General features: G+C 59.1%; 3 protein-coding genes across 3 annotated transcripts; 1 reads left to right on the top strand and 2 right to left on the bottom strand.

The window, feature by feature from the left end:
- Window positions 1–121: 121 nt before the first annotated feature.
- LOC107307377 (claudin-7) lies at window positions 122–6824 on the bottom strand. Its single transcript, XM_085531587.1, has 4 exons — window positions 6476–6824; window positions 3821–3979; window positions 2176–2260; window positions 122–922 (listed from the first exon to the last, which is right to left on the bottom strand). The coding sequence occupies exons 1-4, from the start codon at window positions 6696–6698 to the stop codon at window positions 745–747; spliced, it is 645 nt and encodes a 214-aa protein (XP_085387713.1). The 5' UTR covers window positions 6699–6824; the 3' UTR covers window positions 122–744.
- A 1785-nt stretch (window positions 6825–8609) lies between these two features.
- Window positions 8610–10377, bottom strand: MED11 (mediator complex subunit 11). The gene is made up of 3 exons (XM_015850885.3): window positions 10218–10377; window positions 9603–9733; window positions 8610–9074 (listed from the first exon to the last, which is right to left on the bottom strand). Exons 1-3 carry the CDS (start codon window positions 10351–10353, stop codon window positions 8937–8939), a joined length of 405 nt encoding a protein of 134 aa, XP_015706371.2. The 5' UTR covers window positions 10354–10377; the 3' UTR covers window positions 8610–8936.
- Window positions 10378–10442: 65 nt separating this feature from the next.
- Window positions 10443–18649, top strand: PELP1 (proline, glutamate and leucine rich protein 1). The gene is made up of 11 exons (XM_085531588.1): window positions 10443–10593; window positions 10993–11058; window positions 11229–11334; window positions 15039–15188; window positions 15746–15817; window positions 15931–15990; window positions 16580–16729; window positions 17145–17288; window positions 17782–17869; window positions 17951–18039; window positions 18532–18649. Exons 2-7 carry the CDS (start codon window positions 11048–11050, stop codon window positions 16688–16690), a joined length of 510 nt encoding a protein of 169 aa, XP_085387714.1. The 5' UTR covers window positions 10443–10593; window positions 10993–11047; the 3' UTR covers window positions 16691–16729; window positions 17145–17288; window positions 17782–17869; window positions 17951–18039; window positions 18532–18649.
- The last annotated feature ends 297 nt before the right edge of the window (window positions 18650–18946 follow it).

The raw sequence follows: 18946 nt of genomic DNA, 5'->3' as shown, positions 1-18946 counted from the left end.
TTTGACGTCATCAAACCGCGCCGCATCCAGCCGCCATCTTGGATTCCAGCACGGGCGCCGCCATTTTGGACAGCGCGGGAGCCGCCATTTTGGACTCGAGGAAAAAAAGGCCGGAATTGGGTAAAAGGCTCCAAAAAAACAAGTTTATTTCGTATAAAAATGAGGAAATTGGGAGGAAAGAAGGAGGAAATGGGGGGAAAAGTACAAAATAAGGGAAAAGGCCCCAAAATGGCCCCAAAAGGCCCGAATGGGGCCAGGAATGGCGAAATTGGGGGAGAAAATGGGGAAAATTGGGTAGAAAATGGTGATTTTGGGGGGAAATCGATCGGTTTTGGGGAAAAAAGTGATTAAAAATCAACAGAGAGGGGAAAAAACGAACAGAATTGGGGAAATGGACCCGAAATGGGGGAAATGAGCCCAAAATGATGAAATATCGCGAGAGGAAAAACGGGAGATGGAGAAACGGCCTAAAATGGCGAGAAATGATCAAATAGGGGGAAACGGCCCCAAATTTGGGGGGGGGGGCTGAAGGGGGCGGGGCTAAAAGGGCGCGCTGCGATCCGATTGGTGGATTGGGGGCCGTGGGGGCGTGGCCTGCTGGAGGGCGCGCTCAGTCGTTATTGTCGTCACTTCCGGTTCCGGTCGGTCGAGCGGGGTAGAATTGAAGAGGCGTGGTTTGAGGGGGCGGGGCTAAAGGCCGGTTCTGCGATCCGATTGGTTGCTCGTCGTACTGGAGGGCGTCACTCAGACGTAGTCGGTGGCACTTCCGCTTCCGGCTTTCCTCGGCGCGTTGTTGACACGTGGGTATCGGGCCTTTCCGGTTCCGGTTCGGTTCCCGCAGGAGCAGAGCAGCGCGGAACCGCCCAACAACAACAGCGCGGAACCGGCCCAGCCCACGAACAGCGCCGGGCCCAGCTCGTACCTGCGGGAACGGAACCGTTGGGAGCCATTGGGAGCCATAGGGACACATAGAGACCCCATAGAGACCCATTGAGACCCCATAGGGACCCACTGAGAGTCATTGGGACCCATAGGGCCCCATATCTCCCCATATCCTGCATAGGGCCCCGTAGAGACCCCATAGTACCCCATATTCCCCCATAGATACCCCATATCCCCCCATAGGACCCCCCATAGAAACCCTATATCCACCCATAGCGCCCCATATTCCCCCATAGATACCCCATATCCCCCCATATCTACCCATAGAGACCCCATGTCCCCCCATAGATACCCCATAGATGCGCCATATTCCCCCATATCCCCCCATAGATGCCCCATATCCCCCCATAGAGACCCATATCCCCCCATATCCCCCCATATATCCCCATATACCCCCATATATCCCCATATCCCCCCATAGATGCCCCATATCCCCCCATAGATGCCCCATATCTCCCCATAGATGCCCTATATCCCCCATATCCCCCCATAGATGCCCCATATCCCCCCATATCCCCCATATCTCCCCATAGATGTCCTATATCCCCCCATAGAGACCCCATATCCCCCCATAGATGCCCCATATCCCCCCATAGATGCCCCATGTCCCCCCATATCCCCCCATAGATGCCCCATGTCCCCCCATATCCCCCCATAGATGCCCCATGTCCCCCCATATCCCCCCATAGATGCCCTATATCCCCCCATATCCCCCCATAGATGCCCCATATCCCCCCATATCTCCCCATAGATGCCCCATATCCCCCCATATCTCCCCATAGATGCCCCATATCTCCCCATATTCCCCCATATCTCCCCATAGATGCCCCATATCCCCCCATATCTCCCCATATCTCCCCATAGATGCCCCATATCCCCCCATATCTCCCCATATCTCCCCATAGATGCCCCATATCCCCCCATATCTCCCCATATCTCCCCATAGATGCCCCATATCCCCCCATATCTCCCCATATCTCCCCATAGATGCCCCATATCCCCCCATATCTCCCCATATCTCCCCATAGATGCCCCATATCCCCCCATATCTCCCCATATCTCCCCATAGATGCCCCATATCCCCCCATATCTCCCCATATCTCCCCATAGATGCCCCATATCCCCCCATATCCCCCCATATCTCCCCATATCTCCCCATATCCCCCCATATCTCCCCATATCTCCCCATATCTCCCCATATCCCCCCATATCTCCCCATGGCGCCGCACTCACTTGAGGTTGACGGGGATCAGCGCGTTGTAGAAGTCGGTGATGACTCGATGCGCGTACCAGGAACAGGCCACCAGGGAACACAGCCCTGAAGGACCCAAAAGAGCCGGAATTCAGCCCAAAAATGGGGCCAGAACAGCAGGAAAACAGCCCAAAAATGGACCCCAAAAATGGGACCGAAATGGACAGAATTCAGCCCCAAAATGGGCCCAAAATGGCAGGAATTCAGCCTGAAAATGGGCCCAGAATGATGGGAAATGAGCCCAAAAATGGACCCCAAAATGGGCCCAAAAGGATGGAAAATGAGCTCAAAAATGGAACCCCAAATGGAACCCCAAAAACGGGCTCAGAATGCTGGGAAATTAACCCCAAAATGGACCTAAAATTGCATGAAATGAACCCAAAAATCCCTTAGGGGGGCTTTCGATGGGTTCCCAATAGGGATCCATTAGGGGGGTCCTACAGGGGGGTTCCCATGGTGGGTTCCCAATGGGGGTCCCTTGGGGTGGGTCTTATAAGGGGGTCCTATAAGGAGAGGCTATAGGGGGGTCCCATAGTGGGGTTCCTATAGGGGTCCCATAAGGGGGTCCAACAGGGGGCTTCCCATGGTGGGTTCCCAATGGGGGTCCTTTAGGGGGTTCCTATAAGGGTCCCATAAGGGGTTCCTATAGGTGTTCCCAATAGGGGTCCTATAATGGTTCTATAAGGGGGTCCTTTAGGGGGGTTCTACAAGAGGGTCCTTTAGGGGGGTTCCTAATGGGGGTCCCTCAGGGGGGGTCCTATAAGGGTTCCTATAAGGGGGGGGTCCTATAGGGGTTCTTATAGGGGTCCTTTAGGGGGGCTCCTATAAGGGGTTCCTATGGGGGTTCTATAGGGGGGTCCCTTAGAACTTCCTATAGGGGGGTACTATAAGGGGTCCTTTAGGGGGGGTTCCCAATGGGGGTCCTTTAGGGGGGTTCTATAAGGGGTTGCTATAGGGGTTCTATAAGGGGGTCCTTTAGGGGGGTTCCAATGGGGGTCCTTTAGGGGTTCCTATAGGAGTTCTATAGGGGGGTTCTTTAAGTGTTCCCAATGGGGGTCCTATAATGGTTCTATAGGGGGATCCACTAGGGGGGTTCCCAATGGGGGTCCTATAAGGGGTTCCTATAGGGGTTCTATGGGGGGCCCTTTAGGGGGGGTTCCCAATGGGGGTCCATAAGGGGGGTCCTATAAGGTGTTCCCATAGGGGGTCCTTTAGGGGGGTCCCCAATAGGGGTCCTATAATGGTTCTATAGGGGTGTCCATTAGGGGGGTTCCCTTATGGGTTCCTATGGAGGTTCTATGGGGGTCCCTTAGGGGGGTTCTATGGGGGGGTCCATTAGGGGGGTCCCATAGGGGTTCCTATGGGGGTTCTATGGGGGTCCCTTAGGGGGGGTTCTATAAGGGGGTCCATTAGGGGGGTTCCCAATGGGGGTCCATTAGGGGGGGTCCCTTAGGGGTCCCTTAGGGGGGTTCTATGGGGGGTCCATTAGGGGGGTTCCCAATGGGGGTCCATTAGGGGGGGTCCCTTAGGGGTCCCTTAGGGGGGTTCTATGGGGGGTCCATTAGGGGGGTTCCCAATGGGGTTCCTATGGGGGTCCTATGGGGGTCCCTCAGGGGGGTCTCCTACCTGCGACGACAAACGCTCCCCCCCCGGTTCCCGCCATGCGCCCCTTGTTGTTGGGGTCCCCGCACTGTGTGCACTGCAGCCCCGGCAGCGCCACCCCAAGAGCCAGGGGACCCAAAATGGCCGACAGCAGCATCAGAGCACGCGTGGCCTGCGTGGACGCTGCGGGAAAGGGCAAAGGGCAGAGGTCAGCGGGGTCAGGAGGTCAGGGGGCATCTGGGGGTCATTGGGGTCAAGGGGTTATAGGGGTCATTGGGGTCATGAGGGGGCATGGGGGGTTATAGGGGTCATAGGGGTCTTGGGGTCATATAGGGTCATGGGGGTCATATAGGGGGTCATAGGGGTTATAGGGGTCATTGGGGTCAAGGGGTTATAGGGGTCATAGGGGTCTTGGGGTCATATAGGAGGTCAAAGGGGTTATAGGGGTCATATAGGGTCATATGGGGCCATATGGGGTCATAGGGGTTATAGGGGTCATATAGGGTCATATGGGGTCATATAGGGGGTCATAGGGGGTCGTAGGGGTCATGGGGGTCATATAGGGGTCATATAGGGTCAGAGGAGTTATAGGGGTCATATAGGGTCATGGGGGGTCGTAGGGGTCATGGGGGTCATATAGGGGTCATATAGGGTCAGAGGAGTTATAGGGGTCATATAGGGTCATGGGGGGTCGTAGGGGTCATGGGGGTCATAGGGGTCTTGGGGTCATATAGGGGTCATAGGGGTTATATAGGGTCATGGGGGGTCGTTGGGGGTCAGTGGGGCTGGGGGGTCAGGGGGTCATAGGGGTTATAGGGGTCATGTGGGGTCAGGGGGGTCAGGGGGTCACAGGGTCAGTGGGGTTAAGGGGTCATGGGGTCACAAGAGGGGTCAGATGGGGTCAGGATCTGTGAGATAAAGCCCCATAGAGCCCCATAGAAACCCATAGAAACCCATAGAGACCCACTGCACCCCATAGAGCCCCATAGAGACCCCATAGAGACCCATAGAAACCCCATAGAGACCCCATAGAGACCCATAGAAACCCATAGAGACCCATAGAGACACATAGAGCCCCATACCACCCAATAGAGCCCCACTGAGCCCCACAGAGACCCCACAGAGCCCCATAGAAACCCCATAGAGCCCTATAGCACCCCATAGCGCCCCATAGAGCCCCATAGCACCCCATAGATCCCCATAGAAACCCCATAGATCCCCCCCGCCCCCATTCCAGCCCCGCCCCCGTTTATGGTCCCTGTCACCGTTGGGGTGCGGTTCCCCCCCCCCACCCCATGGGGACAAAGGTCCCCCCGCCCCTCCCCCACCCCAACCCCACCCATGGGGAGCGGCACCGCGACACCGCCCCATAACCACCCCATGGCTGCCCCATAGAGACCCATAGCACCCCATAGAGACCCATAGCACCCCATAGAGACCCATAGCACCCCATAGAAACCAATAGCACCCCATAGAAACCAACAGCACCCCATAGAAACCCATAGAAACCAATAGAAACCCATAGCACCCCATAGAAACCCATAGCACCCCATAGAAACCCATAGCACCCCATAGAAACCATCACTGACCCATAGAAACCCATCACCGCCCCATAACCGCCCCATGGCTGCCCCATAGAGACCAACAGCACCCCATAGAAACCCATAGCACCCCATAGAAACCAATAGCACCCCATAGAAACCCATAGCACCCCATAGAATCCATCACTGACCCATAGAAACCCATCACCGCCCCATAACCGCCCCATGGCTGCCCCATAGAAACCACCACGGACCCATAGAAACCCATAGCACCCCATAGAAACCCATCACTGCCCCATAGAAACCCATTGCTGCCCCATAGAAACCTATTGCTGCCCCATAGAAACCCATAGCACCCCACAGAAAACCATCACTGCCCCATAGAAACCCATAGCACCCCATAGAAGCCATCACCGCCCCATAGAAGCCCATCACCACCCTACAATCGCCCCATCGCCACCCTATAACCTCCCCATCACTGCCCAATAACTGCCCCTATATGACCGCTCCCCAGCCCCATAGCTGCCCCATAACTGACCTGGCAGTGCCAGCAGTGAGTTGTAGGCCTTGCAGTGCAGCTGCCATAGCCCCATAACACCCCATAACCCCCAATACCCCCATACCCCTATATGACCCCCCAGCCCCATAGCCGCCCCATATCACCCCATAACCGACCTGGCAGTGCCAGCAGTGAGTCGTAGGCCTTGCACTGCAGCTGCCATAGCCCCATAACCCCCCATAACACCCTATAACCCCCCCATAACCCCATACCCCTCTGCCCATATAAGGCCCCCCCAGCCCCATAGCTGCCCCATAGCTGCCCCATATCACCCCATAACTGACCTGGCAGTGCCAGCAGTGAGTCGTAGGCCTTGCACTGCAGCTGCCATAGCCCCATAACCCCCAATACCCCCATACCCCTATATGACCCCCCAGCCCCATAGCCGCCCCATATCCCCCCATATCACCCCATATCCCCCCATATCACCCCATAACCGACCTGGCAGTGCCAGCAGTGAGTCGTAGGCCTTGCACTGCAGCTGCCATAGCCCCATAACACCCCATACCCCCATACCCCTATATGACCCCCCAGCCCCATAGCTGCCCCATAGCCGCCCCATATCACCCCATAACCGACCTGGCAGTGCCAGCAGTGAGTCGTAGGCCTTGCATTGCAGCTGCCCGGTGCTGGTGCTGACGCAGCTGCCCCACAGCCCCTGGTAGGTGGACACGGCCGTGACGATGTTGTCCCCCGCGTAGGTGCTGGTCTGCCATTGCCACAGCGCCGTGGCCGCCACCACCGCCCCCCAACCACACAGAGCCAGCGCCAGGCCCAGCAGCTCCACAGCACTATTGGCCATCGCTATGGGGCTGCGCTGAGTTATGGGGCTGGGGGGAGTTATGGGGCTGGGGTGTAGGGCTGGGGTGAGTTATGGGGCTGGGATATGGGGCGGAGATGAGTTATGGGGCTGGGGTGAGTTGTGGGGCTGGGGTGAGTTATGGGGCTGGGGGGAGTTATGGGGCTGGGATGAGTTGTGGGGCTGGGGTATGGGGTGATGGGGAGGGCCTGGGGTCCTTTGGGGGGAGTGGGGGGAAGATATAGGGCTGCTGTGGGGCCTTGGGGTGCTATGGGGCTGCTATGGGGCTGCTATGGGGCCTGGGGCTGCTATGGGGCTCCTATGGGGCTGCTGTGGGTCCCGGGAGTCCTTGGGGCTGCTATGGGGCCTTGGGGTGCTATGGGAATCCTATGGGGCTGCTGTGGGTCCTGGGTGTCCTTGGGGCTGCTATGGGGCTCCTATGGGGCTGCTATGGGGTTGCTATGGGTCCTGGGGGTCCTATGGGGCTGCTGTGGCCTCCCCTATGGGTCCGCTGGGCCCTATATCTGCTATAGGTCCCCTATCCCCTATAGGTCCCCTATCCGCTATAGGCCCTATATCCCCTATAGGCCCTATGCTCCCTATGGGTCCCGTGTCCCCTATGGCGCTGTGCTGTGGGTCCGGCAGTTGCCCTGCCCCATATAAAGGGGGCGCTGCCCCACGGGAGGGGCGCTGACGTCACAGGGCGGGGCCGGGGGGGGGGTTTCGGGTCGGGTTGGGGTCAGGGGTGGGGCCGCCCCATAACGGCTGTGGGGCAGCACGGGAACGGGGGGAGGGGCTGCCCCATAGAGGGAGCGCCCCATAGATTGACTGCCCCATAGACAGCCACATAGATTGCCTGCCCCATAGACAGCCCCATAGATTGCCTGCCCCATAGATTGACTGCCCCATAGACAGCCACATAGATTGCCTGCCCCATAGACAGCCCCATAGACAGCCCCATAGATTGCCTGCCCCATAGATTGACTGCCCCATAGACAGCCACATAGATTGCCTGCCCCATAGATTGCCTGCCCCATAGACAGCCCCATAGATTGCCTGCCCCATAGATTGACTGCCCCATAGACAGACACATAGACAGCCCCATAGATTGCCTGCCCCATAGATTGACTGCCCCATAGACAGCCCCATAGATTGCCTGCCCCATAGGTGACCCCATTCATTGGGTGCCCCATAGGTTGGGTGCCCCATAGACAGCCACATAGATTGGGTGCCCCATTGATTGGGTGCCCCATAGACAGCCCCATAGGTATCCTACCCCATAGACAACCCCATAAATTGGGTGCCCCATAGATGGCCCCATAGATTGCCTGCCCTATAGACAGCCCCATAGGATGGGTGCCCCATTGATCGGGTGCCCCATAGATCGGGTGCCCCATAGATCGGGTGCCCCATAGATCGGGTGCCCCATAGATCGCCCTATAGCGGTGGGGGAGGGGCTGGAGGGAGTTTCGGTGTGACGTCACCACCCGGAAATCCCGCCCCGAACCGGAAATGGGGGCGGAGCCACGTGGGGTGGTTGAGACCGGAAGTGACTCCGCCCCCTCAGTCCCCATAGCGACATATGGACCCCATAGGGACCCATAGGGACCCCATAGAGACTCCAAACCCCATAGAGACCCATAGGGACCCCATAGGAACCACATTGAGACCCCAAACCCCATAGAGACCCATAGGGACTCCATAGATCCCATAGGAACCACACTGAGACCCCACAGGGATCCCATAGATACCCCAGAGGGACCCCAAAACCCCATAGAAATCCCATAGAGATTCCATGGGGACCCCAATCCCCATAGAGACCCATAGGGACCCCATAGGAACCACATTGAGACCCCAAACCCCATAGAGACCCCATAGGGACCCCCCAGTTGCCCCACAGAGACCCCACAAACGTAAGACACCAATGCAGCCCTTTATTCTGCCCCACACATGTGGGGTCTCCCCACATCCATCCATCCACAGCGCCCCCTATGGGTCCATCATGTCCTTACAGCCCCACATCTCCCCCCATTATCCCCTATGGGTCCATCATGTCCTTACAGCCCCACATCTCCCCATAGCCCCTCATGCATCCAGCAGCTGCTGACAGCCCCATATCTCCCTCTATAGGCCCCATATCTCCCCCCATAGGCCCCATATCTCCCCCCATCTCCCCCCATTAAGCATCCAGCAGCTGCTGGCAGCCCCATATCTCCCCCATAGGCCCCATATCTCCCCCCATTAAGCATCCAGCAGCTGCTGGCAGCCCCTCTGCAGCTCCCCGATCCTCCTCCTGGCGTACTCCATCCTGTTCAGTGCCAGCTGGCAGCCCTTCCTGGCCGCGTAACTGGAGCCTTCGTGGGGCTGCCCCGTGGCCACCTACAAAAGGGGGCGGGGCTTCAGCGACAGGACACGCCCACACCCACGAGGCCACGCCCCCAAAAGACCCTCCAATATGGCCGCCAAACCCATGTGACCACGCCCCTCCAACATGGCCCTGCCTCCATTATCATACCCAACCCCCCGATTTGCATAACCACGCCCCCATTCACAAACACCCTCATTAACATACGCTGCCCCCTGATTTGCATGACCACGCCCCCCCCCCCCCCCCCCCCCCCCCACCGTGGCCACGCCCCATCCCACATTAACATGCCCCCAAACCTAATTTGCATAACCACGCCCTAATTGATGAAAGCCCCGCCCCTTCTGCATGCCCTACCCACTGACCACGCCCCCCCCCGTAGCCCCGCCCCCTCCATATATGGCCACACAGGCGCCATTTTGGGGTGAGAACCCTCAGTTTTGAGGCCTCCCAGCTCCATTTTGGGTCAAGATCTCACCCCACCCTTGACCCCTGACCTTTCACCCCCTGACCTTTGACCCCAGACCTCTGACCCCCCTGACCTGTGTCAGGTACCGGATCTGTGCCCCCAGCTCGGCCTCCACTTTGGCCACAGCCGCCCCAAAGGCTGCGGCCTGGCGCTCCAGGAGCCGCTCTGCGGCCTTCTCCTTGGACAGCTCCAGGATCACCGACCCTAAAGGGCAAAGGGCAGGTCACGACCTCTCACCTCTCACCCCTTCCTCCATATAGGAGCGCACTGTCCCTTTAAGGCCCCCCCCACCTCAACCTTAAAGCTCCTCCCACCCTCAAGCCCCGCCCACAGCACTGGCCCTTTAAGAGCTCATTAGCATAAGCCCCGCCCACCCCGAAACACCGCCCACCTTAAGCCCCGCCCACACCTCCTCTATTTAAATACCAGCCCAACCAATCACAATGCCTTATAACCCACAAGCCCCGCCCACCCTTGAGCCCCGCCCACACCTCTATTTAAATATCATGAGCCAACCAATCACAATCCCCTTTAACCCACAAGTCCCGCCCACCACTGATTAAGCCCCGCCCACATCCGGGTCCCGCTCCCCTCCATTCAAGCCCCGCCCACTTCCGCCCCGCTCTCCCCCTTTAGGCCCCGCCCCTTTTACAGGCCCCGCCCCGCCGCCATCTTTCTCCGCTCCCACCCGCGCTCTGCAGCGCGACCCCGATCTCTCTCTCCAGCTCCTCCAACGCCCGCAGCCTCTCGTTGGCCACGCCGTAACCCGCCATCTTTCCTCCTTCCTTCACTTCCGGCTTCACTTCCGGTCGCGCATGCGCCATTCAACCCCTACACCGGAAGTCCGCCTGTGGGCGCTCTAGGCATCGTCTCGTTGGTCCACACCGGAAGTCGGCGCTCTGCTGTTGACGTCATCTCAGTGCGCCGCGAGCTCCATCATGGCGGCGGTGGCGGCCGCTCGCGCTCCGGCTGCGGCGCTTCTGGAGGCGCTGAGCGCGTTGCACACGGCACCGGGAGCGATGCCGGGATTGGTGCGGGGACTGAGGGACTGCGGCGGAGCTCAGGTAAGGAACACACAGACCCGTTATTAATCGTTATGTCCCGTTATTTCCCGTTAAGCCCCGTTATCCCCCCCGCCATATTGGACAATGGGCCGCGCTCCCACGTGTCACGTGGGGACTTTCCCGCCTCTACGTGTGACCTCTGACCTCCCCCCAACTCACGTGACCCCTGAGCCGGACACGGGCTGGTAACGGGACACACACGGAGCCACGAATCGGCCCAAAATGCCCCAAAATGTCCCAAATCCGGCCCAAAATGACCCAAAATACCCCAAATTTGCCCCAAAATGCACCAGACAGGCCCAAAATGCTCCAAATTGGCCTCAATTGCCCCATTCTTTGCCCCCCCTCGTGACCTCTGACCCCCCATGACCTCTGACCCCTGACCCCGTGACCCCTCAGTCCTCCCAGGCCCTGGGGGGCGCTCATCGCGGTGGCCGGTTCCCGGTTGGGCTCCATGAAGACCAGGTGAGTGGCGACCAATGGGGCGCAAGGAGGCTGGGACGGACGCTTCCGATTGGCTGCTCACCCGGGTTGGGGCTGAGGCGGCCAATCGGCGTCGAGCTTTTTCCTTTTGGGGCTGTGAGGGTGGGGCCTATTGGCCCCACCCCCTTTGGTGATCAGCCAATGGGATTCAGGTTCGAGGGGCTGTGCCTGCTGGCCCTGCTGGTCAGTGAGAGTCACACGGAGCAGTTCCAGCTGCAATGTCTGCCATGGCTCAGGGCGCTGCAGCAAGTACTGCAGGTGGGGATAGGGGATATAGGGGTATATAGGGGGATATAGGGTGTCTATGAGGGGATATGGGGGTTATAAGGGGGATATGGGGGTTGTGGGGGGGTATAGGGTGCCTATGGGGGGATATTGGGGGGATATGGGGGAATATAGGGGGGATATGGGGGTATATGGGGGGTATGGGGGGATATGGGGGGTTATGGGGAGATATGGGGGATATAGGGGGGTTATGGGGGGATATGGGGGGTTATAAGGGGGGATATGGGGGGATATTGGGGGGTTATAGGGGGGTATAGGTTGTCTATGGGGGGTTATAAGGGGGATATGGGGGCTTGTGGGGGGGTATAGGGTGTATATGGGGGGATATTGGGGGGATATGGGGGAATATAGGGGGGATATAGGGGGGATATGGGGGAGATATGGGGGATATAGGGGGGTTATGGGGGGATATGGGGGGTTATAAGGGGGATATGGGGGGATATTGGGGGGTTATAAGGGGGTATAGGTTGTCTATGGGGGGATATAGGGGGATATGGGGGGTTGTGGGGGGGTATAGGGTGCCTATGGGGGGATATTGGGGGGATATGGGGGAATATAGGGGGGATATGGGGGGTATGGGGGGATATAGGGGGGTTATGGGGGGATATGGGGGGATATAGGGGATATGGGGGGATATTGGGGGGTTGTAGGGGGGTATAGGTTGTCTATGGGGGGATATAGGGGGATATGGGGGGTTGTGGGGGGTATAGGGTGCCTATGGGGGGATATTGGGGGGTTATGGGGAATATAGGGGGGATATGGGGGGGATATGGGGGGTTATGGGGAGATATGGGGGATATAGGGGGGATATGGGGGGTTATAAGGGAGATATGGGGGGATATTGGGGGGTTATAAGGGGGTATAGGTTGTCTATGGGGGGTATAAGGGGGATATGGGGGTTGTGGGGGAGTATAGGGTGCCTATGGGGGGATATTGGGGGGATATGGGGGAATATAGGGGGGATATAGGGGGATATGGGGGAGATATGGGGGATATAGGGGGGTTATGGGGGGATATGGGGGGTTATAAGGGGGATATGGGGGGATATTGGGGGTTATAAGGGGGTATAGGTTGTCTATGGGGGGATATAGGGGGATATGGGGGGTTGTGGGGGGGTATAGGGTGCCTATGGGGGGATATTGGGGGGATATGGGGGAATATAGGGGGGATATGGGGGGTATGGGGGATATAGGGGGGTTATGGGGGGATATGGGGGATATAGGGGGGATATGGGGGGATATTGGGGGGTTGTAGGGGGGTATAGGTTGTCTATGGGGGGATATAGGGGGATATGGGGGGTTGTGGGGGGTATAGGGTGCCTATGGGGGGATATTGGGGGGATATGGGGAATATAGGGGGGGATATGGGGGGGATATGGGGGGGTTATGGGGAGATATGGGGGATATAGGGGGATATGGGGGGTTATAAGGGAGATATGGGGGGATATTGGGGGGTTATAAGGGGTATAGGTTGTCTATGGGGGGTTATAAGGGGGATATGGGGGGTTGTGGGGGAGTATAGGGTGCCTATGGGGGGATATTGGGGGGATATGGGGAATATAGGGGGGATATGGGGGGAATAGGGGGGATATGGGGGGAATAGGGGGGATATAGGGGGGTTATGGGGGGATATGGGGTGTCTATGTGGGATATGGGGGGGATATAGGGGGATTATGGGGTGTGTATGGGGGGATATGGGGGGTTATGGGGGATATGGGGAGGTATGGGGTATTAGGGGGATATAGGGTGTCAATGTGGGGATATGGGGGATATGGGGGGATATAAGGTGTCTATGGGGGTTATAGGGGGATATAGGGGGGATATGGGGTGTCTATGGGGGGATATGGGGGGTTATAGGGAGGATATAGGGGGATATGGGGGGTATAGGGGGATATAGAGTGTCTATGGGGGGATATGGGGGGGTATTGGGGGATATAGGGGGATATGGGGGGCATAGGGGGGATATGGGGTGTCATGTGGGGATATGGGGGGGATATAGGGGGGATATGGGGTGTGTATGGGGGGATATGGGGGGAATAGGGGGGATATGGGGGGTTACAAGGGGGTATAGGGTGTCTTGGGAGGATATGGAGGGTTATGGGGGGGTATAGCGGGGTATGGGGGGGATATGTGGGGATATAGGGGGGATATGGGGTGTGTATGGGGGGATATGGGGGGGTCATAGGGGGGTATAGGGGGGATATGGGGGTCCTGAGTGGGATATGGGGGATATAGGGTGTCTATGGGGGGATATCTGGGGGTCCTGGGGGGGTTATGGGGGTCCTAAGGGGATCCTGAGGGGGATGCGGGGGTCCTGGGGGGGGCATATGGGGGGTTATGCGGGGGTTATGGGGGATATGGGGTGTCTATGGGGGGATGTGGGCGGTTATAGGGGGGTATAGGGGGATATGGGGGTCCTAAGGGGATCCTGAGTGGGATATGGGGGGATATGGGGGGTTATAGGGTGTCTATGGGGGGGTATGGGGGGATATTTGGGGGTATGGGGGGGTATGGGGGGATATAGGGTGTTTATGGGGGGTTATAGGGGGATATGGGGGGTTATGGAGGGATATAGAGTGTCTATGGGGGGTTATAGGGGGATATAGGGTGTCTATGGGGGGATATGGGGGGTTATAGGGGGATATAGGGTGTCTGTGGGGGGATATTGGGGTCTTGGGAGTCTTAAGGGGATCTTGAGTGCCATATGGGGGTCCTGGGGGGGCAATATGGGGATTATGGGGGATATGGGGGGTTATAGGAGGACATAGGGTGTCTATGGGGGGATATTGGGGTCCTGGGGGGGTTATGGGGGTCCTAAGGGGATCCTGAGGGGGATATGGTTGTCCTGGGGGGCCATATGAGGGGTTATGGGGGGATATGGGGTGTCTATGGGGGAATAGGGGGGTTATATGGGGGTACAGGGGGGATATGGGGGTCCTAAGGGGGATCCTGAGTGGGATATGGAGGGATATGGGGGGTTATAGGGTGTCTATGGGGGGGTATGGGGGGTTATGGGGGGGATATGTAAGGGTATGGGGGGATATAGGGTGTATATGGGGAGTTATAGGGGGATATGGGGGTTATGGGGGGATATAGAGTGTCTATGGGGGGATATTGGGGTCTTGGGAGTCTTAAGGGGATCTTGAGTGACATATGGGGGTCCTGGGGGGGCAATATGGGGGATTATGGGGGATATGGGGGGTTATAGGAGGACATAGAGTTTCTATGGGGGGATATTGAGGTCCTGGGGGGGTTATGGGGGTCCTAAGGGGATCCTGAGGGAGATACGGGGGTCCTGGGGGGGCATATGGGGGGTTATGGGGGGATATGGGGTGTCTATGTGGGGATATGGGAGGTTATGGGGGATATAGGCAGGATATGGGGGTCCTAAGGGGATCCTGAGTGGAATATGGGGGGACATGGGGGGTTATAGGGTGTCTATGGGGGGATATGTGGGGTCCTGGGGGGGTTATGGGGGTCCTAAGGGGATTTTGAGTGGGATATGGGGGTCCTGGGGTGGCCATATGGAAGATTATGGGGGGATATGGGGGGTTATGGGGGGATATGGGGTGTCTATGGGGGGATCCTCAGCAGTTCCATACTTGGGGGTGGGGGGGCTGCTATGGGGCAGCTCTATGGGGCGGCTCTATGGGGCTGACCCCTATTTCTCCCTCTCAGTCTCAGGACCCCCCCCCCAACCATGGGGCTGGGGTTGCGGTGCTGCACCAACTGCTGCAGTTCTCAGCTCAGCTGCCCGGCCTGGCACGAGACATCGGCACCGACCACATCCCGGGGCTGCTCACGTCCCTGCTGGGCCTCAAGGCCGAGGTGTGGGGCGCCCCATAAGTGGGGATGTGGGGCAGGATGGGGGCGCCCCATCAGTGGGGGGGTGGGGGTTTAAAGGGGCGCCCCCTGGCGGTGAGGTGGGGTAAAGCAGGGCGCCCCTGGTTAATATGGGGGTTAAAGGGCGCCCCCTGGCGGTGAGGTTGGGTAAAGCAGGGCGCCCCCTGGTTAATATGGGGGGTTAAAGGGCGCCCCCTAGTGGTGAGGTGGGGTAAAGCAGCTGGGGGTCGGGCTTAAAGGGTTGGGGGGGGGGGGGGGTTGTATGGGGTGGTTATGGGGAGGGGGGGGTTATGGGGGTCCTGAGGGTGTTATGGGGATTATGGGGGTCCTGGGAGGTGGGGGGGTCATTAAACCCCCCCCTATTGTAATTGCTTTGGGTTGGGGGGTGGGTCTTAATTTGGCTTATGGTGCCTATAGGAGATAATGGGGGTTCTGGTGTTGGGGGGTCCTATGGGGGAGGGGGGGGGTCCAGAGCTGACTGGGGGGCCCAAAAGAAACGGGGGGGGGGGTCATTAATTAACCTGTTAATTAACCCCCCCCAGTGTGAGGTGTCGACGTTGGAAGGCATCAAGTCCTGCATGACTTTCTACCCCCGCGCCTGCGGCTCCATGAGGGTAAATAGTGCCCCCCCCCCATAGAAAATATAGGGACCCTCCCCGTCAATAATGGGGGGGCTTCACCTTGTTCCCCCCCAACCCCAAAATGGTTTTTTTTCACCCCAAATAAGGGGAAATTGGCGGCGTATTTCCTGGCCCGGATCGACTCGGAGTCACCGCGAGTGCAGGAGGTGGGGGGGGTCCAAAATGGGGGGGGGTCCTAAATGGGGGGGGGCCTAAAGGGGGGGGGGCAGTAAAATGGGGGGGGGGTCCTAAATAAGGGGGGTCTTGGGTGGGGGGGGGGTCTATACTTGGTTGTGGGGGGGTCTTCATCCCTATGGGGGGGTCTTTAAGGTCAGGGGGGGCTTCAGGGGGCCCATAGGAGCCCATGGGGGGGTCAGGGGGGTTTGAGGGGGGGGTCCATACTTTACTGTGGGGGGGTCTTTGGTTCCATGAGGAGGGTCCTTAAGGGGAAATGGGGGCCTTAAAGGGGGGGGTCTGCTGGGCCTCTAAGAGCCCATAGGAGCCTATGGGGGGTAGAGAGGTTTAAGGGGGGGGTCTTAAGGACACAGGGGGATCCATACTTGACTTTGGGGGGGTCTTCAGCCCCAGAGATGGGCCCTTAAGGGGGGGTCTGCTGGGCACAGAGGATCCATTGGAGCCTATGGGGGGGGGTCAGGCAGCTGTTGGGGGGGTCTTGGGTGGGGGGGTCCATACTTGGTTGTGGGGGGGTCTTCATCCCCATGTTGGGGGGTCTTTAATATCCCCCCCCCATTGAAGCTGGCCTGTCAGTGCTACGCTCTGCTGCCCTCCCTGGGCCGGGGCTTCGCTCTGGGCTGCGGCACCGCGAGGGCTGGAACCAGGAGGTCAGGGGGCTCCTGGGGGCCATGAGGAGGATGCTGGGGGGGCTGCTGCCCCACGGAGCCACCGGTGGGTGTGGGGGGGGCTGGGGGGGGGCTTGGGGGGGTTTAAGGGGGGTCTGGGGGGGTTAAGGGGCATTTGGGGGGGATATGAGGGGGTTTGGGAGGGGGTGGGGGGCTGCTGGGGGGGGCTGCTGCCCCATGGAGCACCTTGTGGGTATGGGGGGGCAGGAGGGGACCTGGGGGGGTTTAAGTGGGGTCTGGGGGGGATATGGGGGGGGTTAAGGGGGGTCTGGGGGGGATTTGGGGGCGTTTGGGAGGGTTTGGGGGATGGATTTGGAGTGGGGGGGCTGGGGAGGGGGGTGGGAGGGTCATGGTGGGGGGGGGGTCTTTGTGTCCCATAGGCCATAGAGAAGCATTTTGTGGGGGGTGGTTGGTGGTCTCAGTGTATTTCTCTACCCCCCCCCCCCCCATTGCTTTAATAGAGCCGCCCCCCCCCACTGAGGGCGCTGGGGAGGAGCTGCTGCTGCCCCCCCCACCCGGAGGGGGGGGCTGGATGGGGAGGGGGACACGGTGCTGCTCCATCAGCGCTTTGCGGGGCTCAGCCGCATCCTGTGTCTGCTGCTCAGGTAAAGACCCCCCCAAATTAACCCCCCATTGCCCCCCATCGATCCCCAGCCTCCTTATTACCCCCTATTACCCCCATTATTCCCTATTACCCCCCCCCCGCCATTGATCCCCAGCTTCCTTATTACCCCCCATTACCCCCCCATTACCCCCCATTACCCCCCCATTATCCCCTATTACCCCCCACATTATTCTCTATTACCCCCCATTACCCCCCCATTTATCCCCCAGTCTCCTTATTACCCCCCATTACCCCCCCATTATACCCTATTACCCCCTATTGCCCCCCCCATTGATTCCCCAGTCTCTTTATCACCCCCCAAGCCCCCCCCCACTGCCCCCACCCCCCATTTCTCCCCCCCCCCCATTATTTCCTCCCCCCCCCAATTGAATCCCCCCACTCCAATCTATTCCCCCTTCCCCCTCATTTTACCCCCCTCACCCCAAATAACAGCCCCCCCCCCCCCATTTTTTGCCCCCCCCCCCATTATACAGGCAGGACTTTGTGGCTCCGGTTTCGGTTCCGGTTGGGGACATTTTGGACCTTTTGTGCTGTGCCCTCAGCGCCTCCCCCCGCAATGCAGTCAGTATTAAAGGGGGGGGGGCTGTGCAGACCCCAGACCCAAATGGAAGCTCTATAATAAACCCCCCCCCCATTTTTAAGGGCTGGTTGGGTGATGCCCCCCTGAGGCTGCTGCTGCTGCCTGCGGTGCACATGGAGGCCCTGGATGTGCTGGGGGCGTTGGTGGAGGCGTGAGTTTATTATGGGGGGGGGGCGACGGGGGGGTCTTTGGGGGGGGTTTGGGGGGTTAAAGGGGTCTAAGGGGGAAATGGGGGTAATAGGGGGATAATGGGGGGGCTTGGGGGGTATTGGAGGCCTTGGATGTGCTGGGGGCCTTGGTGGAGGTGTGAGTTTATTATGGGGGGGTCGTGGGGGGGGGATTTTGGGGGGGGTTGGGAGGGTTAATGGGTCTAAGGGGCAATGGGGGGGTTTGGGAGGTAATAGGGGGGTCTATGGGGGGTAATGGGGGGGGTTTGGGAGGTAATAGGGGGGTCTATGGGGGGTAATGGGGTTTATGGGGGGGATCGGGGGTAATGGGGGTCAATGGGGATGGACTGGGTGGGCACTGGGGGGTGTTGAGGGCAATGGGGGGGCGGTGTGGGGGCAGTGTTGTTATTGGGGGGCTTGTGGGGGGGCTGTGTTTGCTGACCCCCCCCCAATTATCTCGTTGTGTTCCATTGTAGCTGCGGTGCCCGGGCTCGTCCGCTGGGGGGCGCTGCTGTGCCGCCTCTTCCCGCAGGTGCTGAACGCGTGGAGCGGCGGCCGCGAGGGGGCGCTACCGGGGCAGGAGAGACCGTATAGGTGAATGGGGGGGGGGGATGGGGGGCTTATGGGGGGGCGGGGGTCGGGGGGGTCGTTAGGGGGGCTGGGGGGGTTATGGGGGAGTTTTAAGGGGGTGTCGGGGTTTCTGAGGGGGGGAATGGGGGTTTGGGGGGTTAATGGGGGGGTGTTGGGGGGCTGGGGGGAATTGAGGTTAATGGGGGGGTTATAGGGGGGCTGGGGGGGAATTGGGGTTTGTAAGGGGGGCAGGTGGGGGGTCGTGGGGGGCTTTTATGGGGGCTGGGGGGTTATAGGGGGTTGTTGGGGGGCTGGGGGGCA

The sequence above is a fragment of the Coturnix japonica genome, unplaced genomic scaffold (genome assembly GCF_054131305.1).
Source record: "Coturnix japonica strain WE unplaced genomic scaffold, WE-NBRP24 Scf043, whole genome shotgun sequence".
In the NCBI taxonomy this organism is placed as follows: Eukaryota; Metazoa; Chordata; class Aves; order Galliformes; family Phasianidae; genus Coturnix; species Coturnix japonica.
The sequence above is the reverse complement of the archived record's forward strand: the minus strand, read 5'-3'. Positions and strand labels throughout refer to the sequence as shown.

What these genes read in the sequence shown, in the direction of transcription:
- LOC107307377 (XM_085531587.1), bottom strand. Translation starts at nt 6,698, where the DNA reads ATGGCCAATAGTGCTGTGGAGCTGCTGGGCCTGGCGCTGGCTCTGTGT. An exon ending in CTCACTGCTGGCACTGCCAG is followed by an intron (nt 3,980 to 6,475) that starts GTCGGTTATGGG and finishes CCTTTCCCGCAG; the next exon opens with CGTCCACGCAGGCCACGCGT. An exon ending in CTGATCCCCGTCAACCTCAA is followed by an intron (nt 923 to 2,175) that starts GTGAGTGCGGCG and finishes CCGTTCCCGCAG; the next exon opens with GTACGAGCTGGGCCCGGCGC.
- MED11 (XM_015850885.3), bottom strand. Translation starts at nt 10,353, where the DNA reads ATGGCGCATGCGCGACCGGAAGTGAAGCCGGAAGTGAAGGAAGGAGGA. An exon ending in GGTCGCGCTGCAGAGCGCGG is followed by an intron (nt 9,734 to 10,217) that starts GTGGGAGCGGAG and finishes TTTGCCCTTTAG; the next exon opens with GGTCGGTGATCCTGGAGCTG. An exon ending in AGATCCGGTACCTGACACAG is followed by an intron (nt 9,075 to 9,602) that starts GTCAGGGGGGTC and finishes CCCCTTTTGTAG; the next exon opens with GTGGCCACGGGGCAGCCCCA.
- PELP1 (XM_085531588.1), top strand. An exon ending in CGCTGCAGCAAGTACTGCAG is followed by an intron (nt 11,335 to 15,038) that starts GTGGGGATAGGG and finishes TCTCCCTCTCAG; the next exon opens with TCTCAGGACCCCCCCCCCAA. An exon ending in AGTCACCGCGAGTGCAGGAG is followed by an intron (nt 15,991 to 16,579) that starts GTGGGGGGGGTC and finishes CCCCCATTGAAG; the next exon opens with CTGGCCTGTCAGTGCTACGC.